The sequence below is a fragment of the Bacillus rossius genome, chromosome 5, assembly GCF_032445375.1.
Source record: "Bacillus rossius redtenbacheri isolate Brsri chromosome 5, Brsri_v3, whole genome shotgun sequence".
NCBI classification, from domain to species: domain Eukaryota; kingdom Metazoa; phylum Arthropoda; class Insecta; order Phasmatodea; family Bacillidae; genus Bacillus; species Bacillus rossius.
The window spans coordinates 38,201,098-38,226,354 of record NC_086333.1 but is presented as its reverse complement, the minus strand read 5'-3'; the positions used below and the strand labels follow the sequence as shown (position 1 = coordinate 38,226,354).

The following is a 25,257-nucleotide window of genomic DNA, read 5'->3' as shown; positions in this document are numbered from 1 at the left end:
ACAATTCGCGGGGTCTCTGAAAGACTTCACATTACTTCATACACTCGGAAAAAAGTTACCCATTTATAGCCCGCTGTCTTGTGAATCGTCCCAACGCAGCAGTTACAATTTTAGTTGAGGGTTTCTCTCATGATTTCAGTGGCAGGACTAAGAATAACTATTTGAATTTTAGCCTTTTGCTAAATGAGTTATCAGATTTTCCGTTCTCTATGTACCTATAGTTAAAAAACTTTAAGAACTATCAGAACCTTTTATTTATTAATATAAACTTTACCAATTTAAATTTTTGAAATAAAATATGTTCTGGTTTTATTTACTAACGATTTGTTATTCATTCTCATTCCTTCGTGTGTGTGTAGATAGGCCTATATAAATTTATATTAGGTTTTCTAAGATTCAGTCATTATTTTCTATATCTACTTAAACGTAATTTTCGTATTTGGATATACTAATGTAAAATCAATTAGGGATAAAATACTACTTAAACACCACATATCTTTACGGTCGCCATCTTGGATTATATAAATGTTGCATGTTACATTACGCCCGCCATTCTTGATTAGTATGTTGTCATCGTTACACTTTTCTTTACGTCCACCATATTGGATTCTATAAATGTTGCATGCTTAGTTACGGCCGCCATCTTGAAAATTAACAATTTTAATGCTAATATTTCCGAAAAAAATTCCAAAAAAATATTTAAGCAATTGCCTACTTTAAATGTTTAGTTACTTAAACGATTTCGGTCCTCGGTTCGATTCCCGGCGAGGGTCAACCGTTCAACCAGTAATTTATGAATATATTTAAAAACATTTCAACAAAAAGTAATAAAAATGTCTATACACCACACCTGACAATTTGAATTATATCACCACTAGGTAGGGTAACATGGTCTGAATCGGGTCAAAAAATGCAAAACACTCAATTAAAAACACCAAAATACAAAGTACTAAATAATTATGCTATCAGAAGAAAGATTGGTTAATTTAATACAGATTACACTAATAAAACAAATTTTGCTTCAAATATTTTCCAAACAACGAGGTCATATATCAAACCCTGCAATTGACCCTATTCGCCCAAGGTTAATGGCGAATAGGGTCACTAAATAGGGCGAATCGGGTCAGCAACAAACACTAGAAAATAAATACAAAAACTGAAAAAAAATTTATATAAAATAATATTTGTCTAATTTTACTTAAACATATTACTTTGGTTTGTGTTGAACTTGAGTTTTGACATAAAATTCTCAACATGACCATATTCCAAAAACCTGCTCTAGTTACCATTTTAAAAATTAAGCTAATTTCTATGGTATTAACACTATTAACCTACAACAGTAAAAAAAGACACAAAGAAACTGCATTGAAAATAAAAATTACATTATGAACAAATTTTTTCAAGTAAATGTAAAATGTAATAAAAATTCAAATTGCTACATTGTTGCAATGTTACTATGAAGAAAAATAGCCTATTGCAGATAAACAACCTAATTTACAAATAAAAGTACACTTGTAAATTAATACTGGTTATATTAAGAGTAACATGTGTATAAAAAGTTATAGTAAATAAAGTCTTACTTGTTTAACTTTGTTAGTTTATGTAAAACATCTGCCACAAACAAATGACTTTTTCCCTTCTGCTCCGACACAAAGTTCGTGATACCATTCTTTGCCTTTTTGACACTGTATCCAGTCTCCTTTGGCGATGGATCGCGGATATGAATACTTTAGGTTACAGAAACAGCATGCAGTTTTCGTTTTCTTCATCTGCGGATTTACAGCTGCTGGGATGATAGTCATCGTCACTACGCCTGCCAATTTTTCTCTTAGTGCAAGTGTTCTTCCATTGTTGTTTATTTTGGCCTGGTTCATTGTGTTCCACAGTCTCATTTCTGTTCTTACCTAACTTTCTAGACTTTGTTTCAACAATGAAGTCTGGGGAAGTAAGTAATTTAGCTGTTGGTTTTCTTGCTGTTCGTTTTCTTTTTTGCACTTGTTTCACTGGAGTAAGCAAGAGATCGTGAAAACTTGTTTTAGGTCTGCTAGGACTAGGAAAGCAAACAGTACCAGAACTGTTTAAGGGTTCCAGGACTGCTCCAGAAGTACCTTGAACTAGACCCTCAGATCTAGGTACATGTGCAGGCACAGTTTCTGTTTGGGTTTTGTAAGCTATTTCTTCAGGCATTGAAACTTGCTCGCAGGCAGAAGATGGAAGATATTCATGGTTTTTAACTGCATCTTTATTTAAAGGATAAATCCCTGTAGACGCGAAACCACTCTCAGCATTTCTAGACGTGGCTGCCTGTGACCATGCAATCCTGAAGATTCCTCCAAAGTTAAATTTGGTTATTTTCCTTTCCCCGCCATGCTGCTGAACGAATTTGTTGCACGTTTCATTGTAAAATGTTTTTAAAGGTTTAAAAAAAGACCTGTCCAAAGGCTGGAGTCTGTGAGTCGTGTGACTGGGCAGACAAATGATGCTGATCAAATTTTTTTCACAGAACTCCAAAGCTTGGATGGATTTGTGAGAAGAATGACCATCTAGAACTAACAAACATCGACCAGCAACCCTAAATTTCTGAAAATGATGCAACCATTTCACAAAAGCCCCATTAATCCAACCACTTTCAGGCATGATTACTTCCGTGCCATTTGGGAAACCATCTTTATATTCCTTATGATATCGCTTTCCTTTAAAAATTACAAATAGGGGAATATAATTCCCCATTGCATTGGTACAAGCCACAACAGTAACGTTCTCGCCTCTTTCAACACATGTTTGGCTGACAACTGTTGGTGAACCCTTCTGTTCCAAAATTTTGCTGGCTGGTTTATTATTCAGGGGGAAACCAGACTCATCGCAATTATAAATTGCTGCCGGACTTGTCATTAGTTGTAATTTGTTAAGCTCATTTTCCAACAATTCAAAATATTCGTTAACTTCGACTTTGTTTTGGCCTTCACAGCGAGAGAAAGAAAGAGCTTCTGGTTTACGCAGGCTAATGTCAGGGTGCCTTTCTAGAAATCCCGTCATAAAGTCTGGTCCTGCCATTTCACATTTTTTTGAAAATTTGTTTGGTATGTTATTTGCTTGAGCAAAAGAAAACGCGACTTTTCTTACATCTTTTCTTGTAACACCGAAACCACATTTAGAGAGTCGAACAATTCTGTCTTTTAATGCTAATTCCTGTTCGTGTGTAAAAATGTTTGTCCTTTTTTTCTTAACTGCACTTTTACACCACGAGTATAACGCCGCTGAAGACACGAAAATGGCATGCCAAATGTCTTAGCTGCTGCGCGTTTACTAAGGTACCTGTTATTTACGGCTTCCATTGCTTCTCTCATATTTTCCTCACTCCACGTTTGCGTCGTTTTCCGCTTGTACTTACCCATCTGTTAAAGAAAAAAAATACCGCGTAAGTAAATCGCTCAATAAAAACCTTTTAAACAGATGACCCTTTTCGCCCTATGAACTCTGACCCGATTCACCCTAGTGACGCGAAAAATTCTAAATGTTAAGTTGGCTAAACTGACTGAAGCTAAAAACTAAACGGAAACATACAATTAATCGTTACTTTGTGTATTTGTTGCATGCATGACCCGCTGTGCTTAAATACTGATATTGGTTTTACTTTTCTGTGAAATAAAACTCACGAAAATAAGAAAACGGTTAAAAAGAGACACTCGTGAATTCTTACCTTTACAAAACTGCAGAAAATGGAAGAGCGAACGCACGGTAACGTTGCATACTCATTCACAGCAGCGTTTTAGTTACGCTCTTCAACACTAGATAGCAGCAGCGACCTCTCTCCGTTTCGTTTACGAGAAATGACGCCGAGAACAAGAATGACCCGATTCGGCCCCTGACCCGATTCAAACCATGTTACCCTATATCAACTATCGTTACGGACGCCATCTTGATAATCTTTATTTATTATCCGATTTAATGAAAAAAATTCAAAATTCATCAAAAAATAACTTATGAATATACTGATTGATTAGATCGATTCCTGTCCTTGGTTCGAACTCGGTAAGAGCAAAATATGAAAAAACGACAGATCCTTCCTCCACGGAAGCCACCTACAGACTGACCTACCACCATCAATACCAAGGTATATATCGTCAGCTGGTATGACATCATGTCCGCCATCTTGTCTTCGTCTGCTGGAGGCCACCATCTTGTTTTCGTCTGCTAGAGTGCGCTGAAGCCATGTTAGTGTAATTTTTTGTTCACCAACCTTTTACCTCGACTGTTGGCATTGAACTTTGACCTTGACCTTTTACCGTTACCTTGAATTTTTAACTTCAATTTGAACTTTGACGACCTATAACTTTGAACTTGAACTTTGACATTGACATTGAACTTTGATTTCGGCATTTAACTTTGACCTTGATTTTGAACCTTTTTCTTGAACTTTGCCTTGACCTTCAACTTTGGCCTTGACCTTGAACTTTGACATTGACCTTGAACTTAGACCTTAACTTTGACCTTGGCCTTTGATCTTGATGACCAGGTTAGATCCGCCATTTTGTGTTCAGAGAATGTGCTAAGAATCCTCTTCGCAAATTGTTTGGTTGTGATAAATGTCATAAGCAGTTTGCCAGAAAAGATAATATGAAAACGCACATGAAGACATGCAAAGGTCCTTCTGCGCGGCAGAAAGTAAAGATTTCTATACAACAACTATGCATTGATGTTCATAAGAGTATGCCTGGAAATGGTACAACTGCAGCAACGTCAGTATCTGGATCGATTCTGAAAGGCTCGTCTTCATCACCGCGGTATTCTTGCAGCTACTGCGATATGACGTTTGCATTTGCTCATGATGTACGGAGACATGAGAGGAGTAAATGTACAAAGAATCCTTCTCGCATGAAGTTTCGCTGTGATGAGAGTAATGAATGGTTTACTCGAATTGATAATTTGCGTCGACATGCGAAAAACTGTAACGGAGAAGTCCGTGCGCCTACTGCTGAACTACCTGCAGAAATTTCGACTCCTCGCTTTGGAGACTCGTAAGCTTACAAGCAAGAAAACAGATGCGCAGCAACCGATTGCTATGGCATCTGGACATGGAACTAAACCTAAGCCTGTGATCGGTGCTTTACAGGTACTGTACTTCTGCATTAGCTTTACAATAAACTCTCGCAATCTAGCGATCTGACACTTAAGCGTTCACAATTATAGGTGTCTTGTAATCTTGTAATCTTGTAATCGCGCAACTATGTGAGGTTATACCTGCCAATCACATGTTTTATGATAGTTTCAGCGAGCGTGTAACAATTTTTTTTCACCTCTGTAATTTCATAGGGACATTTAAATAATAAAAATAACTTTCGGGTAACATTTTCTCACTTCATGCTGATTGGCGATGTCTTCAGGTCACCGACCTGAAAACTTCTTTTAAAAGCAGGCTTCTTCCTTTTTCTAGCGACTGCTTCCGAACCTAGTTTCTGGTGTACAAACTCTCGTACTTCTTCACTTGCAGGTAGGTTGTTCTCGTTTTGTGTTCGTCTCGTACTTGGGTAGGTAAACTGGGTTGATTTACACTGACCTGTCCAGGCAAAGGACTTCAAGGGGAGTTTGCCCTGAAGATGAATAAACAGCGTGATTCAATACAACACACTATATATTGCAATTTGTCCCGCCACGACTGCTTTGTGTGGTTTCAGAACATGCGGAGTAGTTTACCGAGATTTTTCATTTGCCTTTCCACAGGGATACTCTGGGGGTGCCGTACGGAAATGGTGGTAGGAATGGATCCTATTTTCCGTACGCCCTGTTGCCATATGTTGCTAATAAATTGTGTTGTCCTGTCTGACAATACACGCTTAGGCACACTGCATTATTCAACGAATGACTTAAATTTATGCAACAGATTTTTTGCAGTTGTTTTTATTATTACATAAAGTCTCGTGTATTTCGAAAACACTTCCATAATAACGAATTAATGCTTCACACCTCCTTTGGACTGAGACAAAAAGAAATCAGTTACAGAGGTTTACTGTGTAGAATAAGATGAAGTTCACCATGTTCAGGAATTTTCTTTGTCTTTTGGCACACATCACACGACAGTAGTATAGGATAGGGCATCCTGCGCCAGGCTTCAGGCTGTGGATTGAGGATTGTCTGTCCGCCATCTTGGATTTTGACGTCACGGCGGCCATCTTGGACGAGCGTAACGTGACAATATGCGTAACGTGACACTTTTTCGTGCATGCAGCTGGCGTAACGGGACACAGCGTAACGGGACATAACGTAACGGGACAAGTATATCACGGCGACCATTTTGGATCCGACATTTTTATGACGTCATTGTGTTCTCGAAAATTCCGGCGATGTGTTTTCCGCCATTTTGAATCATGACGTCACCGTTGCAATTTTCGTTACGGCAGCCATCTTTAACTTTTTTATTTATTATCCGATTTTAACGAATTTTTTTTAAAATTTATAAAAAAATTAAATTAATAAAATTTTAATAAATTATTAATAAAAAAATTACATAAACGACACGGAGCTCGGAGTCCTCGGTTCGAACCCGACAGAGGCAAAAAAAATATAAAATGACGACCAATCCTTCCCCCATGGTGGATGCAAGCAGAATGACCCCCACCACTTATGTCAATGCACATATACCATCAGGTAGTATGACGTCATGTCCGTCATCTTGAAATTTGGACGCCATCTTGGAAATCCGTAATTTTTATGTTAGAAAATCGGGAAAAATTCCAAAATTCATCAAAAAATTAACGTAATAGAATTCTGATTGATTATATCGATGTTCGTCCTTGGTTCGAAACCGGTGAGGGCAAAAAATAAAAAAAATCAGATCCTTCCTCCACAGAAGCCACCTACAGACTGACCTACCACCACCAATAACTAGGTATTTACCATCAGCTGGTATGACATCATGTCCGCCATCTTGTCTTTGTCCGCTGGAGGGAACCATCTTGTTTTCGTCTGCTAGAGTGTGCTGGAGTCATGTTAGTATAATGTTCTGTTCACCATAACTTTGACCTTGACCTTGGACTTTGACCTTGACCTTGAAATTTGACCTTGACCTTGAAATTTGACCTTGACCTTGAAATTTGACCTTGACCTTAAACTTTGACCTTGACCTTAAACTTTGACCTTGACCTTGAAAATTGACCTTAGCCTTTGACCTTGACCTTGAACTTTGACCTTGATCTTGAAATTTGACCTTGACCTTGATGTCCATCACGGATCCGTCATTTTATGTTCAGTACATGTTACCAGGAGCTACCACATGCTAGTGGTCATTGCCACCATCATGTTTTCGTCTGCTGGAGGACTCCATATTGTGTGTACTCGTCTTACCATCATGATAATTTTTTAATAACATGCTACAGTGCAGTAATCATTTATTATTACTCAGGTGCCCGACATCTTGAAATTCGGCCGACATCTTGAAATCATGTAATTATTTAGTTAGAAATGCGGGAAAAATTCCAATAGTCTCCATAAAAATCAATTATTAATTTACAAATTGAATCGATGGATCCCTGTCCACGCTTCGATTCTTGACCAGAGACAGTTGTAACTAATTATTAAATAAATGTTAGGTTCTGTTTTCCATAACCTTTCGCGGAGTTAATTAATCATTCACTCTACGAAAAAAAAACTCAAGTCAATATACCGGACCAACGAATTAAATCAGTGCCGATTAGCCTATTATGAAAGTCTAATTTTTCAATAATCTGAATAACATATAAACCGTTCATGTACAAAGCCACACATATAGATCAATTGTCTTCAGTCCATGAGACCGAGTCATGTCATTATCAGACGTATAGGCTAGTCATTTCAGGACCACATGACCTTCGTAATCCATCGTGACATTTTTATACATTCTAAAGGACCAAGTGACCTTGAAAAATATTTTAGTAACACCAAGAGGTGATAAACTAGTATATATTCAATCACTACATTTTGTACTACGTGCAATCAACAAAAAAGGAAGCACCAACAACGAAAAGACAGGACCACCAACGAAAAGGAAGCACATTTGGAAGCACCAACAAAGAAAAGGCAGCACCGCCAACGAAAAGGAAGCACATTTGGAAGCACCGTCAACGAAAAGGCAGCACCGACAACGAAAAGGAAGCACATTTGGAAGCACTGACAACGAAAAGGCAGCACCGACAACGAAAAGGAAGCACATTTGGAAGCACTGACAACGAAAAGGCAGCACCGACAACGAAAAGGAAGCACATTTGGAAGCACCTACAAAGAAAAGGCAGCACCGCCAACGAAAAGGAAGCACATTTGGAAGCACCGACAAAGAAAAGACAGCACTGACAACGAAAAGGAAGCACATTTGGAAGCACCGTCAACGAAAAGGCAGCACCGACAACGAAAAGGAAGCACATTTGGAAGCACCGACAACGAAAAGGCAGCACCGACAACGAAAAGGAAGCACATTTGGAAGCACTGACAACGAAAAGGCAGCACCGACAACGAAAAGGAAGCACATTTGGAAGCACTGACAACGAAAAGGCAGCACCGACAACGAAAAGGAAGCACATTTGGAAGCACCGACAAAGAAAAGGCAGCACCGCCAACGAAAAGGAAGCACATTTGGAAGCACCGACAAAGAAAAGACAGCACTGACAACGAAAAGGAAGCACATTTGGAAGCACCGTCAACGAAAAGGCAGCATCGACAACGAAAAGGAAGCACATTTGGAAGCACTGACAACGAAAAGACAGCACCGACAACGAAAAGGCAGCACATTTAGAAGCACTGACAACGAAAAGGCAGCACAGGCATCGAAAAGGAAGCACATTTGGAAGCACCGACAACGAAAAGGCAGCACCGCCAACGAAAATGCAGCTCATTTGGAAGCACCGACATCGAAAAGGAAGCACCATCAACGAAAAGGCAGCACCATCAACGAAAAGGAAGCACATTTGGAAGCACAAGTTACGAGAACTTAGTCTTAGTTAGAAATCTGAATACAAGAAAAAAAAACATTAAATTTTTATAATTGCAATTGTTTATTTCTTTACATTATACAAATACAAGTAAAACAAGCCATTATTATATGTAGCCAGCTTTTCTCAGTTCTTTGAGTATGAATGATATTTCTTTGATGCACGAATAATTTCCTGCACAAAGCGAGTCATGTAGAAGTCTTAGCCGGTCAACCAATATGTTTGGATCGTTCCATGAAGTGTAATCAGTCTCTTCTACCACCATCTTACTTGTTTGATTATTATAAATATTATTTTCTCTGGTGTCTTCCGTTTTAACTCCATCCTCAGGGTTACTTTCATTATCGAGACAATGATCATCACAAGCTTGATCCGATTTATTTAATATATCACGTTGTTTCCATCGTTTCGGTCTCAGGACACCACCACAGTCTTCGATCTTGCCTGCTTTAGTTGCTTCATCACAGTCTATACCTTTGTCAACAGCCGCAGAGTCACTGTAGCAATCACCGTAGAAGGCATCATCTTCACCCAGATTACCGTAAGAATTCGATGTCGATGATGTCGAAGCGTCTTCATCGTCTTCATGCTTCCTTTTTAGGAGTCCATCATTTTTACAAAGTAGGAAAGATCTTTTTGAATTCGGCTGGAATGTATTCTCACTTTTTACGTTAAAGATTCTTCCATTGTCTTCATTCTTCCATAAATCATAATCGTCCTTCAATTTAAGTTCTTTGTCGAGATCGGAAGAACCGCGATCATAATCTCTCCCAAGACAAGGAATATTATTGTCGTAATGCAGATCACTCTTTCTTAGTCTAGTAGAGCCATCGTTGTCCTCTAGCTTGTACACAGGCTTGACGTTACAAGTTCTGTCATGTCTTTTTAAGCTCTCTCTCCGCGTAAACGACTTGCTACATCGAACACAACTTATCATATTACGTAGTGGATTTTTATCACAGTCATTCTTCTCGTGTTGTCTTCCATTCTTTCTCAAGATAAATTCTTTGCTGCAAAACTTACACCTGTGTCCTTTCGTTACAGCATCAGTCACCGAATCAGGATTCATATTAGTTACTGAGACTATGGTCAGATGCAAACTGAATTAATTAAATTAGATACATTACTTAAATATAATTTTTAATATTTCATCTGCAAGAATTAAGTTACATCATACAAAAGAAATTGTTACATGTGGTCTCGATTATTAGCATGTGATGTCGCCACGTGTTGTGTTGAGTCTTAATTTATTTAGTTGTTTTATGTGGTATGCGGGAAGCTCACTAACGATCGCAAAACAAGGATGGCTTCGCTAGACATCTAGGAGAAGGAAGTTCATCTTACATGTTAGTGCTCCACGGATGTCTCATGACATATTATTTGACTGAGTAATGGTTGCTTAGTTTTTATTTCCACCTGGTAAAAAAATTACAAGTGCTGATTTAGTAACAGATATTCTCGAATTAAATGTAACTCTAAATAACACGTCATGACTCATTAGGTAAAAAATCCGTCATGCAGAGAGCGGTTTCTCATAATAGACAGAAACACTTGAAGAATCCACAGGAATAATCAGGAGTTCATGGAGAAATCCATCATAATATTGAAAAAATAATAGGGAGCACACGGAGAAAACCATCACACGTTTCTTTGTTATCATATAAATACAGAAAAAATATTTAATAATAAAATAAATTAATAAAAAAATTTTAATTGAAAAAAAATTAAATTGAAAGCAGGAATAATCAGGAGCACACGGAGAAAACCATCATAATATTGACATGGATAATCAGATGCACTCGGAGAAAACCACCACACGTTTTCTTTGATATCATAAAATTACAGGGAAAAATTTTTTTAAAAATAAATAAAAAAAATTCAAAAAAGGAAAAAAATTACCAAAATACATAAAATTCTGGCTTGTACTAGAACTCTATCTTTGTTACACAATGAGAAGTTCACAAGCTAGCAGAATCTATTTATGTATTTTGGTAATTTTTTCCTTTTTTGAATTTTTTTTATTTATTTTTAAAAAAATTTTTCCCTGTAATTTTATGATATCAAAGAAAACGTGTGGTGGTTTTCTCCGAGTGCATCTGATTATCCATGTCAATATTATGATGGTTTTCTCCGTGTGCTCCTGATTATTCCTGCTTTCAATTTAATTTTTTTTTCAATTAAATTTTTTTTATTAATTTATTTTATTATTAAATATTTTTTCTGTATTTATATGATAACAAAGAAACGTGTGATGGTTTTCTCCGTGTGCTCCCTATTATTTTTTCAATATTATGATGGATTTCTCCATGAACTCCTGATTATTCCTGTGGATTCTTCAAGTGTTTCTGTCTATTATGAGAAACCGCTCTCTGCATGACGGATTTTTTACCTAATGAGTCATGACGTGTTATTTAGAGTTACATTTAATTCGAGAATATCTGTTACTAAATCAGCACTTGTAATTTTTTTACCAGGTGGAAATAAAAACTAAGCAACCATTACTCAGTCAAATAATATGTCATGAGACATCCGTGGAGCACTAACATGTAAGATGAACTTCCTTCTCCTAGATGTCTAGCGAAGCCATCCTTGTTTTGCGATCGTTAGTGAGCTTCCCGCATACCAACATAAAACAACTAAATAAATTAAGACTCAACACAACACGTGGCGACATCACATGCTAATAATCGAGACCACATGTAACAATTTCTTTTGTATGATGTAACTTAATTCTTGCAGATGAAATATTAAAAATTATATTTAAGTAATGTATCTAATTTAATTAATTCAGTTTGCATCTGACCATAGTCTCAGTAACTAATATGAATCCTGATTCGGTGACTGATGCTGTAACGAAAGGACACAGGTGTAAGTTTTGCAGCAAAGAATTTATCTTGAGAAAGAATGGAAGACAACACGAGAAGAATGACTGTGATAAAAATCCACTACGTAATATGATAAGTTGTGTTCGATGTAGCAAGTCGTTTACGCGGAGAGAGAGCTTAAAAAGACATGACAGAACTTGTAACGTCAAGCCTGTGTACAAGCTAGAGGACAACGATGGCTCTACTAGACTAAGAAAGAGTGATCTGCATTACGACAATAATATTCCTTGTCTTGGGAGAGATTATGATCGCGGTTCTTCCGATCTCGACAAAGAACTTAAATTGAAGGACGATTATGATTTATGGAAGAATGAAGACAATGGAAGAATCTTTAACGTAAAAAGTGAGAATACATTCCAGCCGAATTCAAAAAGATCTTTCCTACTTTGTAAAAATGATGGACTCCTAAAAAGGAAGCATGAAGACGATGAAGACGCTTCGACATCATCGACATCGAATTCTTACGGTAATCTGGGTGAAGATGATGCCTTCTACGGTGATTGCTACAGTGACTCTGCGGCTGTTGACAAAGGTATAGACTGTGATGAAGCAACTAAAGCAGGCAAGATCGAAGACTGTGGTGGTGTCCTGAGACCGAAACGATGGAAACAACGTGATATATTAAATAAATCGGATCAAGCTTGTGATGATCATTGTCTCGATAATGAAAGTAACCCTGAGGATGGAGTTAAAACGGAAGACACCAGAGAAAATAATATTTATAATAATCAAACAAGTAAGATGGTGGTAGAAGAGACTGATTACACTTCATGGAACGATCCAAACATATTGGTTGACCGGCTAAGACTTCTACATGACTCGCTTTGTGCAGGAAATTATTCGTGCATCAAAGAAATATCATTCATACTCAAAGAACTGAGGAAAGCTGGCTACATATAATAATGGCTTGTTTTACTTGTATTTGTATAATGTAAAGAAATAAATAATTGCAATTATAAAAATTTAATGTTTTTTTTTCTTGTATTCAGATTTCTAACTAAGACTAAGTTCTCGTAACTTGTGCTTCCAAATGTGCTTCCTTTTCGTTGATGGTGCTGCCTTTTCGTTGATGGTGCTTCCTTTTCGATGTCGGTGCTTCCAAATGAGCTGCATTTTCGTTGGCGGTGCTGCCTTTTCGTTGTCGGTGCTTCCAAATGTGCTTCCTTTTCGATGCCTGTGCTGCCTTTTCGTTGTCAGTGCTTCTAAATGTGCTGCCTTTTCGTTGTCGGTGCTGTCTTTTCGTTGTCAGTGCTTCCAAATGTGCTTCCTTTTCGTTGTCGGTGCTGCCTTTTCGTTGACGGTGCTTCCAAATGTGCTTCCTTTTCGTTGTCAGTGCTGTCTTTTCTTTGTCGGTGCTTCCAAATGTGCTTCCTTTTCGTTGGCGGTGCTGCCTTTTCTTTGTCGGTGCTTCCAAATGTGCTTCCTTTTCGTTGTCGGTGCTGCCTTTTCGTTGTCAGTGCTTCCAAATGTGCTTCCTTTTCGTTGTCGGTGCTGCCTTTTCGTTGTCAGTGCTTCCAAATGTGCTTCCTTTTCGTTGTCGGTGCTGCCTTTTCGTTGTCGGTGCTTCCAAATGTGCTTCCTTTTCGTTGTCGGTGCTGCCTTTTCGTTGACGGTGCTTCCAAATGTGCTTCCTTTTCGTTGTCAGTGCTGTCTTTTCTTTGTCGGTGCTTCCAAATGTGCTTCCTTTTCGTTGGCGGTGCTGCCTTTTCTTTGTAGGTGCTTCCAAATGTGCTTCCTTTTCGTTGTCGGTGCTGCCTTTTCGTTGTCAGTGCTTCCAAATGTGCTTCCTTTTCGTTGTCGGTGCTGCCTTTTCGTTGTCAGTGCTTCCAAATGTGCTTCCTTTTCGTTGTCGGTGCTGCCTTTTCGTTGACGGTGCTTCCAAATGTGCTTCCTTTTCGTTGGCGGTGCTGCCTTTTCTTTGTTGGTGCTTCCAAAAGTGCTTCCTTTTCGTTGGTGGTCCTGTCTTTTCGTTGTTGGTGCTTCCTTTTTTGTTGTTTGCACGTAGTACAAAATGTAGTGATTGAATATATACTAGTTTATCACCTCTTGGTGTTACTAAAATATTTTTCAAGGTCACTTGGTCCTTTAGAATGTATAAAAATGTCACGATGGATTACGAAGGTCATGTGGTCCTGAAATGACTAGCCTATACGTCTGATAATGACATGACTCGGTCTCATGGACTGAAGACAATTGATCTATATGTGTGGCTTTGTACATGAACGGTTTATATGTTATTCAGATTATTGAAAAATTAGACTTTCATAATAGGCTAATCGGCACTGGTTTAATTCGTTGGTCCGGTATATTGACTTGAGTTTTTTTTTCGTAGAGTGAATGATTAATTAACTCCGCGAAAGGTTATGGAAAACAGAACCTAACATTTATTTAATAATTAGTTACAACTGTCTCTGGTCAAGAATCGAACCGTGGACAGGGATCCATCGATTCAATTTGTAAATTAATAATTGATTTTTACGGAGACTATTGGAATTTTTCCCGCATTTCTAACTAAATAATTACATGATTTCAAGATGTCGGCCGAATTTCAAGATGTCGGGCACCTGAGTAATAATAAATGATTACTGCACTGTAGCATGTTATTAAAAAATTATCATGATGGTAAGATGAGTACACACAATATGGAGTCCTCCAGCAGACAAAAACATGATGGTGGCAATGACCACTAGCATGTGGTAGCTCCTGGTAACATGTACTGAACATAAAATGACGGATCCGTGATGAACATCAAGGTCAAGGTCAAATTTCAAGATCAAGGTCAAAGTTCAAGGTCAAGGTCAAAGGCTAAGGTCAATTTTCAAGGTCAAGGTCAAAGTTTAAGGTCAAGGTCAAAGTTTAAGGTCAAGGTCAAAGTTCAAGGTCAAGGTCAAATTTCAAGGTCAAGGTCAAATTTCAAGGTCAAGGTCAAATTTCAAGGTCAAGGTCAAAGTCCAAGGTCAAGGTCAAAGTTATGGTGAACAGAACATTATACTAACATGACTCCAGCACACTCTAGCAGACGAAAACAAGATGGTTCCCTCCAGCGGACAAAGACAAGATGGCGGACATGATGTCATACCAGCTGATGGTAAATACCTAGTTATTGGTGGTGGTAGGTCAGTCTGTAGGTGGCTTCTGTGGAGGAAGGATCTGATTTTTTTTATTTTTTGCCCTCACCGGTTTCGAACCAAGGACGAACATCGATATAATCAATCAGAATTCTATTACGTTAATTTTTTGATGAATTTTGGAATTTTTCCCGATTTTCTAACATAAAAATTACGGATTTCCAAGATGGCGTCCAAATTTCAAGATGACGGACATGACGTCATACTACCTGATGGTATATGTGCATTGACATAAGTGGTGGGGGTCATTCTGCTTGCATCCACCGTGGGGGAAGGATAGGTCGTCATTTTATATTTTTTTTGCCTCTGTCGGGTTCGAACCGAGGACTCCGAGCTCCGTGTCGTTTATGTAATTTTTTTATTAATAATTTATTAAAATTTTATTAATTTAATTTTTTTATAAATTTTAAAAAAAATTTCGTTAAAATCGGATAATAAATAAAAAAGTTAAAGATGGCTGCCGTAACGAAAATTGCAACGGTGACGTCATGATTCAAAATGGCGGAAAACACATCGCCGGAATTTTCGAGAACACAATGACGTCATAAAAATGTCGGATCCAAAATGGCCGCCGTGATATACTTGTCCCGTTACGTTATGTCCCGTTACGCTGTGTCCCGTTACGCCGGCTGCATGCACGAAAAAGTGTCACGTTACGCATATTGTCACGTTACGCTCGTCCAAGATGGCCGCCGTGACGTCAAAATCCAAGATGGCGGACAGACAATCCTCAATCCACAGCCTGAAGCCTGGCGCAGGATGCCCTATCCTATACTACTCACGACCTTTTTATTTTTATGATATTCCTGGGCATGGTAGGCCAATTAACTGACGCCTTATCGCGTCGTATAGTTTTCTACTTCCTGCATGGCCTAGGCTGACATGCAGTTCCCAGATAACTGCATCTCGCAATGACACTGGTATTACAGTCTTCCAGTTGTCATCGTAAGGGTTCCTTTTGTGAGTATGTGCAAAAAGTATGCTTTCTGAGAAAATACAGAAATGTTGATGGATCTTGTGATCCGCAGAATTTTCCTGTAGTTGCCGTCGGATTTTCTAGCTGTTTCACAGCTGCATGGTATATCCTATAACTTAGGATTCGCTTGAAGTAAATCAGCTGCCAAGGGAGCTACTAGGAATCATCTTGCTTTATTCACACTACTTCCAGATTTCGATCTCTTCCTTTCGACTTAAGTGGTCGTCTGCCATATTCTCACTGCCTTTGATATATTCTATATATAATGTTCAGGCTGTACTCTTGAAACAGTAAAAGCCACATGGTTAAGCAGCTGCTAAACAGCTTGCCGATTTTAGACAAGTTAATGCCTGATGATCAGTTTAGAGTACGATATTAAAAAAAAAACAGCAATTCGAGAAAATTTTAAAGTGACCACACAATTGCAAGTGCCTATCTTTCGGTCACTACGTAGCTCTTCTCTGAAAAATTTATGGTGCGAGTTGCCATTTCGACAGTCTTCTCTTTCCCTATGTTGTCACATTGGGCTAGCTTGCAGCCCTGTGTAGAATCTGAAGCATCTGTATACAATTAAATTCACGCCATTGAACCGAGTGGTAGATGACATGTTCTGTAAGAAACCGCTGTTCAGTTTCACAAATGCTTCTTTTTGTTTCTCTAACCATGCCCACGCAGTAGTCTTTTTCAAGAGCTCAAACAAAAGTACTGCTATTCCGGGTACTTTGTCAGAGTATTTTCTGTAGAACCCCACTACACCCAGGAATGCTCGTAGCTGCCTAACATTTCTAGGGGTTGGGAATTCTCTTATGGCCTGGAGTTTATCTGGAAGTGTCTTAATACCGTATGATGTCAACACATGCCCTACAAATAGGAGTTCTTCCCTGCAGAAGACAGATGTTCTTATTTTGATGGTCATACTGGCCTGTTGCAATTTTTCCAAAACCGTGTGGATATACGTGACATTTTCATGAAAACTATTTGAGGTTATTAAAATGTCATCAACACATGCTTGTGAATAGGCACTACACTCTGGACCTAGAGAGGCATACAACCATCTCGTGAACTCTGTAATGCAGAAACGGTATTGCTGGTTTCTAAATAGGAATGCGGTATATTGGCACGATGCAGGTTCCAGTGGAATTTGCCAATATCCCGAAGACAGGTCTAATGCGGTCAGAAACTTTATGGACTAGTACGTCTCAAGATCTTATGTGTCTCCACGAAAGGTAATGAGAAACAGAACATAAACTTTATTTTAATTTTAGTTTTCGTTATCACTGGCCGAGAATAAAATCAAGGACGAAAATCCATCGTACAAATAATTATTTTAATAATTGAATTTTTTGATGATTTTTGGAATTTTTCCCGAATTTCTAGCAACATAATTACAGATTTCCAAGATGGCGGACATAAAGACTTACTGAAGGTTGGTTTATGTGGAACTTAGGCTACTTTTAGGTTTTTGAACAGGATTTATTAAATAAGTATTTTTTCTACATTAAATTAAAATATTTGCATTTGTCAAGAATTGAACCAAGGACAGGAACTAATCGAATAAATCAGTATATTAATTAAAAATTTATTAAATGAATTTTGGAATTTTTCCCGAATTTCAAGATAAATAATTACGAATTTACAAGATGGTGTCCAAATTTCAAGATGGCGATGCCACAGTAATAATAAATTATTACTGCACTCTAGCAGGTAAAAATTAAACTAACATGATGGTAGCGCACTCTAGCAGATAGCATGTATACTACATGACACTAGTGCTCCTTGTATCGATTACTGAAAACAAGATTTCGACAGCGTTCTCTAGCAGATGCCTTGTATTTTAACTAACTCTCCCGGCACCGAGTGCTGAATTTAAGATGGTGTATCCAAGATGGTCACCATGGTCAAGATCCAAGGTCAAGGTTGAAGGTCAAGGTCAAAAATCAAGGTCAAAGGTCGTGGTCAAAGTTCTAGGTCAAAGTCAAAGTTCAAGGTCTAAGTCAAGGTTAAAGGTCTTGTAAAAGAAAATTAAACTAACATGATGGTAGCACTCTCTAGCAGACGAAAACAAGATGGTGGCCTCCATAGGCTAAAACCAAATCGGATGTGACGTCATACTAACTGTCGATATATCCCTTGGCATTAGTGGTGGTAGGTCAGTCTGCCAGTATAAGTCCGTGTTTTAATTAGCATTATATTAATATTTGATTAATTATATTTTTTTCATAAATTTTAAAATTTTCCCATTAAAATCATATAATAATAACCGATTTTCAAGATGGCGGACATGACTCATACTAACTGGTGATATATATACCTTCGCATAAGTGGTGGGAGGTCAGTCTGCCTGCGGCTTCCGTGGAGGAAGGATCGGTAGGTATATATATTTTTATTTTTGCCCTCACTAGGTTTGAACAGAGTACTCCGAGCACCATGACGCAAGTGCATTTTTTTGAATAAAATTTGATTTGTTCATTTTTCTTATAAATTTTAATTTTTCTACAAACTTCTAGTATACAAATTACGGATTTTTAAGATGGCGGCCATAATGTAAATTGCAACGGTGACGTCATAATTCCAGATGGCGGTCTTGGGATCCTAATTGAGAAGGTGCGGCTAAGAGCGGCTAGTCGTTAAGGAATTTAAGCCGTTTTTAGGAATTTCGAAGCTGTTGCCAATTTTGAAGATTAAAACGGGAAATTTTTGGCTCAAAAGGAAACTTTTTCCAGTGAAAACGGGTAATTTGTAGAAATTTTTAGTTATTTTGAGTCATTTTTGAGGATTTTTGAGTCATTTTGAGTCTCAAATGGCCGCCGTGACGTCAGATGGCGGTCAGCACCAAGCACCATAGCCAGAAGCCAATGTCAGAACATACTTTTATACACTACTCAAGATGGCCGCCATGTCGTCACAATCCAAGATGGCGGTTGGCTCTTACGACTCCAAGCTTAGATGCCTGGGCTAGAAATTACATTCATATACTATTCCTATCATATCAAGTTGGTAAAAATTCTAAATATCATATAATACGTTTGCATGTAACAATTTTAGATACAATCAACCATTGATGCAAGGGGTGGACAAAAATAACACAAACTAATCATAATTTTCTTCGTAGGCACGCCATCCAAATAGTTCGAATGGTGTGTAAACCTTACAATTAATTTGTTAAACTTTTGTTGAAACAATTTTGATACAACCAACTGGAGCTGCCGCAGGAGTGTAAAAGATAGGGATTTGAAGGACAATAAAATTCACAACTCTTATATTTATGTAGGCTATAAAATCCGTTACAATTAATTGTAATACTACCAAATATTATCTACTCTACATTTTTTTTTGAAATTTTTTATATGATGATTCATTGCTGCAAGGTGTTGAAGAAATAGGGGTTGAAGGGAAAAAAATTCATAACTGCCGTACTCTGTCAAATCCGATAAAACGTATTGTAAACCTTCTAAATATTATCTTAAATCTTGGTTCAAAACCTGTTTCATAAGACCATTTATTACTACAAGGGGTTTAGTATCTTAAGTACAAAAAATACATCTTTTAGTAAGCGTATAATGAAATTTGTTCTATGCTGTTTTCAACCTACTTAATATTGTCTGAAAAAATTATAAACAGCAAACTTGGATTCGACGTATTATTACGGCCATGGGTGTAAAAACGGGGGTTGAAATATTTATAAAGTCCATAACTCTGTTGCCAAAACATTTTACCTGAAACGCTATTTGATAACAGCAAGCCTTATAGAAAGGGGAAAATTAATTGGTTTCATTCTTAACCTATGATACAAAATATATACGTTATCAGTACAGTATAGAAAATAATTACTTGCGCCAAACTAAGTTAAATTTCATGGCTATGTCATTCTTATCGAGAATGTACTAATAATTATAGGCAAATGCTGGCTGCATCAAATAAACATTTAAAATGTTTTCTTTGTATATAATATGAGAAAAATTTTAATCAAATCATTTAAGTGATACTTATTTAGGCCCGCTATGAAAAATAATTACAAGAGTGAATTTTTCGATGCACGCGCACAATGCAAGAACTTTTTTCGCAGGATAAAATAAAAGGTAAATACAAAAAAAAATTATGTAGCCTATGTACATTAAATCTTATAATTTAGTGAATGGTATTAATACTGGTCCATAAGATTAAAACATTTTTTTTTGTAATTATTGTTGACATAAATTTTGAACATAAACTTTTTAAAGTGTATTTTCAAGTGTATTTATATACTTAAGTTTAGGATATAATTCTTTAGGCACGTTATAAAAAAATATAAAAATTAATTTTTGTAATGCATACGCAGCATGAAACAAAAATTCACATGATGGAAAAAGGCTCCACACAAATAAAATTTATATATGTGCTTTTAAATCATTTAATTTAGTGAATGATATTGATTTCCTGTCCATATAATTAAAAACATTTATTTTGAATATTATTTATATAAATTGTATTTATTAACTTTTTCAAGTGTATTTTTTTAAGTAAGGCTATGCTCTCATATGTATAATTTATTTGTAACATAAATTATGATTTATCACATTAATAATTAATAAATAAAAATATAATAGTAATTCAGCAAGTTTATTTATTTTTAAGTATTAATTAAAATTAATATTTATTATTTTACTAAATTAAATAATTATTTTTATACTCATTTTTATATTGAATACTGAAATTTATTTAATTATTTATTTTGATTGATTCTATACTTTAGCAATTGTATTTATAATATCACTCCATTACTTTTATTATTTTATTTATATTAGTAATTATTTGCATGCAAACTAACTTCTAACTCGCATACGCTAGTATACGCAAACATTTTTTTTTTGATATTCGAGAAAATGTAACCTTTCTTGTACATTGGAAATTTTTAGAAGGTTGCAGAACTTTCTATTTTAATTTTTTTTTCATAGAAATCTCCCTGCCCCTGTAGGCTGTGCAGAAAGTGATTTTTATTTTAATTGTCGCTTCTCGTTGCTAGCAGCAACCGCCATTAATTGCATACAACTGCATGACAAACATCAACTTAAACACTACTGCCATCTGTGTTACCGGTTGTAAAGAAGTATTACATCTAAATATTCAATAATTGTTTTGAACAATAAAACTAAGCAATAAAGTACACACAGTGATTCATTGTTTGCGGAATACCTCTGTGTTATTGGCTGTGAAGATTTCCTTTAAAAATACTCAGTAATTCACTCCTCCCTCCCCCAAAACAGTTTTTCTCACTGCCAACAACTCACCCAGAATTCTTTTCAACCCCCCGATCCTTACCTCCGTTACTTTTGTTATCTTCGTTACCTATTGTCACTTCGTTAACCTGTAATTACGTTATCGCTCAACTTACCATAACAGCTGTAAAATATTTTTCATAAATGTGTTCCCACATATTCGCCTCCTCCAGCCTGGCATAAATTTAACTCTGTCAGTCCCCATGTATGTGTCCTTAAGGGTTAAATTGGTATTTTTGAATTTGTAATACATACAATTAGCATTCATTTTTTGGAGGTTTTACTTCAAGGCTTAAAATTATTTTTAATTATTAACAAGTTTTAATTTATTCTCTAATATAGTATTTATTAAAATTGAAATATCTGTAGCCTATATAATATATTATTTTTAAAGCTAATCTTTGTAGTTAATATACATTAAAATTCACACGATTTTTATGAGTCGCAAACAAAAATGTATCTTTAATATTGTAGCAATGTTTTTTTTTTAAAATAGTAAATAATACTTTTATATAAAATTGCACAATTTACGTTCCGCGCCTTTTTCATTAGAGCATTTTAATCAATTCTGTCCAACTACAAAAATAGCACTAATTTTTTTCGAGGATCAAGTTTGAAGAAATTGTTAAAAATATAAATAATGCATATTTATAACTGGCAATGTTGAGGTGATTTTCTCCAGAAACTTTTTTTCACTGAAGTTATTAATTATTTTGAAATTAAAAATGAATTCCAGTACTTTTTACACCATGAAAATAATTTTATATCTTTATTGATTGTAATGTAGGTAACTCACTTATGTTGCTTGATGGCGTTTTGGAGTTCATAATATGTGGTTCTAGAACACCAATGCTTGTTTTTTCTTTGGTTTTAAAAGTAATCCTGACCTCTGCATGAAACTAAATCATATTACTTTAAGTGCTTTACTTAATTCACAGCCATACATATATAAAAGTTTTACACTTTAAAAAGTAACGAAAACTTTAATAATTTACACTATTTTTATATTTCCGGTAGACGTATTATTTTAATTAAAAATATTAAATGGATATTTAAAGTTAAAGTCAGCTTATTCAATGCTGTAAACATTAGTTATCTTTCAATACAAGATTTGTGATGATATAAACCGGGAATATGTTTGTAGAACATACCAAAGTAAATTTAATACTAAACGTCTTTTTTTTAGAACACTATATAAAACAAAAAATTCTGTTTGATATATTTTAAGAAAATTATTTGCCAGTAATTTATTTAAATAAATAGTTATGTGTGAAATTTAAATAATTATGTATTTGTGTTACTGTAATTTTCAACGTGTGCTGTAGGAATATTTTTCTTGCATTTCACATACAAATGTTACCACTATAACTTAACTTAATGTACTTTATATCTAACAAAGAACATCACTTATAATTTAAACATTTTTTTCGTGTTTTAATAAATAATAGCGTTAGTTGGTCTTACCGAGTTGGACGGGAATTAGCATACAGAGAAGAAATAAGGGTGCTGCCACACATGCTGTGAAACCATCACTGTTCTTCATGACCCGCCTTGCTGAATCACGCACAAAACTGCCGAAATAGTTTAAGTATGGTTATCTTTGGCCACGCACGCCAGAAAACTGCCACAGTATTTGGTGAAAGCTAAAATAATTTCACTCGCAGCTAAGCTATCGGCGGACAGAATGGAGGGAAAACAAAGGCAAATATTCCTCTTGGACCCGAAAACACCATTCCAAGTGATGCGCCTGGAAACTAAGTCCCTACTGAGTTTATCGCTCCTTGCGCTTCTGTTGGAGTGTAGATAGAGTGTGTTACGTCCTGCCTCCATGCTTATCGCGCTCATTTCCTCCGTCATAATCATGTGTGCTCTTGGCAATTTACCAAACTGGCTTTCACAGACCAATTGAAACTGAATGTATAGCATTTCTATTGGTCGCGTATGATTATTTATTCAAACAATACACAAACAAAATTTTAAATATTCCAAATAAGTAATACACTCTAACAAATTTTTAGGTCAAAAATGCTAACATAACAATGTATTTGTTTTACAAGTTAGTTTCTACTGGAAAACTGCCAGCTTTAAATATTAATGAATTTAAATGTGATTTTTTTTAAAATATGTATATATTTTATAAATTATTTTTACTACAATTAAAAACAGTATTAAAACACAGACACCAAGATTGGGCCTGATGAGAAAATAAAAGTTACTGTATTTTTAATTATTGTGGAAAGTAACTATTATGGATACGATTAAAATTAATTAATATTAATCGACTTCTTGAATAAACAATGGAGTCCAAAGTTTGGTTTGGAGTTCGATTACTGCAATGACTTTCACCAAGTCGTCGATGAGTGAACCAGCAGAATAATTAATACCATCACTGTAAATAAGGTCTAAATACAATTGAAGGGGCGCACTTTACATGCCTATCGTTTTCTTTTAGTTAGTATTGGAATATAACCTTAAAAATTGCATCTAAAATGAGAAACCAATTTCGGCAAAAAAAAAAAACAAATTGTCACCCACATAAATTGGGTTCGTGAGAAAACTTGTTACAGTGTCACATAAAGGTAAAACAATTTGAGAAACCAGTATTTTGCACGTGAAACCACTGGACTATGTTATACGGCAAGAACACTGTTTGTAATAAAATGATCTCATATCCACCACTTCACGTCCCTAAACATTTTTGTTGAGTTTCTGGTAAATCTATATGTGTTCTTGGTATTTCAAATTGAATATAATCATAACCATAACATAATAAAGATTTTTTTGTTCATAGATGATAAATTATGACTGGCTCAAGCACTGTTCTACAACGAATACTTGGCCGTGGAAATTCTAGTCCTTTTTATTTTACAAACAAAAAAAAATTACGGTCCTAAAAATAATCATAATTGACACTAAATGATTTATACATAAGAAGAATTCTTAACTGACAATAATACATTATATTTAAGGTACCTTTCGAAGAAAGACTAACTATTGTTGCCGTTACGATGGTGTGACTTATACAAATTTTTTAAATTAGATTTTCGTTTTATGGTCCATAAACTTAAACCATCGTCAACTAAAAAGTTTATCATATGTTATTGTATATATATATATATATATATATATATATATATATATATATATATATATATATATATATCCATATATCACATTTTTATGGCCACAATAACTGCCAAAAATTTTGCACAGATCACTTCCAAATTGATACATAAAATATACCTAGTTATAAAAAATCTCGGTAAAATCCGTTAATGCGCAAAATCCGACCAAAGGGTAAATGTGGTAGGTTTTTGAAAAACAGAAAAATCGCTATAGCTTGACGAATGTGTCATCTTTGGTGTCATGGCAGTCATCTTGTTTACGACTGCTGGAGGCCGTCATCTTGGATGATGTCACAACTAATTTTTCTGTTCTGACATCACATATGCGATCTTGTTTTCGTCTGTTGGAGGTAGCCAATTTGGATGATGTCTCATCCGCCATCTTGTTTTTTATTCAGCTGGAGGTCGCCATCTTGGATGATGTAATGACCACGATTTTGGTTTCTGTTGTTAGTTCCTAGAGTGCGAGAGCGTCGCTCTGTCTCATGCACATAATGTCGATGTTCCATTACCTACCAGTGGTGTTATAAACTTTAACAACTTATTAAATTTAAATTTTTATACAAATTACACTTGTAGGCGAGGTGATTCGAACCATAACAGCTCAGAACTCATACGCCTTTAGAAAACATACGACTTTGACCACACGGCCATCGATGCATTTACCAGACTGAGAATTGATTAAGGTATGTAAAAGAATAACTTATTCAAATTAGTAATTATTTAATATGAAGGAATAATAGCAGCACCTGTTAGAGGCCAAGCTACCATCTTTATTTTCAGTACTTGCTACTAGGAGAAAAGTGTCACATAGTAGGTATACACATCGTCTGCTAGAGGGCGCCACTGCCATCTTTGCTTACCGGATTTACTACTAGGCGCACTAGTGTACAGAGTACACACAACCTCCACCAGAGTGCACTGGCACCGT

The 25,257-nt window shown here is 36.0% G+C and overlaps 1 protein-coding gene across 1 annotated transcript in view; it reads right to left on the bottom strand.

Annotated features, from left to right (window-relative positions):
• LOC134531717 (mucin-2-like) overlaps positions 1–22,977 on the bottom strand; it is a 70,059-nt gene extending 47,082 nt beyond the window's left edge. The window contains exon 1 of the mRNA XM_063367550.1: positions 22,666–22,977. Coding sequence (XP_063223620.1) covers positions 22,666–22,744 — 79 coding nt within the window. The 5' untranslated portion in view covers positions 22,745–22,977. The remainder of the gene's footprint in view (positions 1–22,665) is intronic.
• Positions 22,978–25,257: the final 2,280 nt, after the last annotated feature.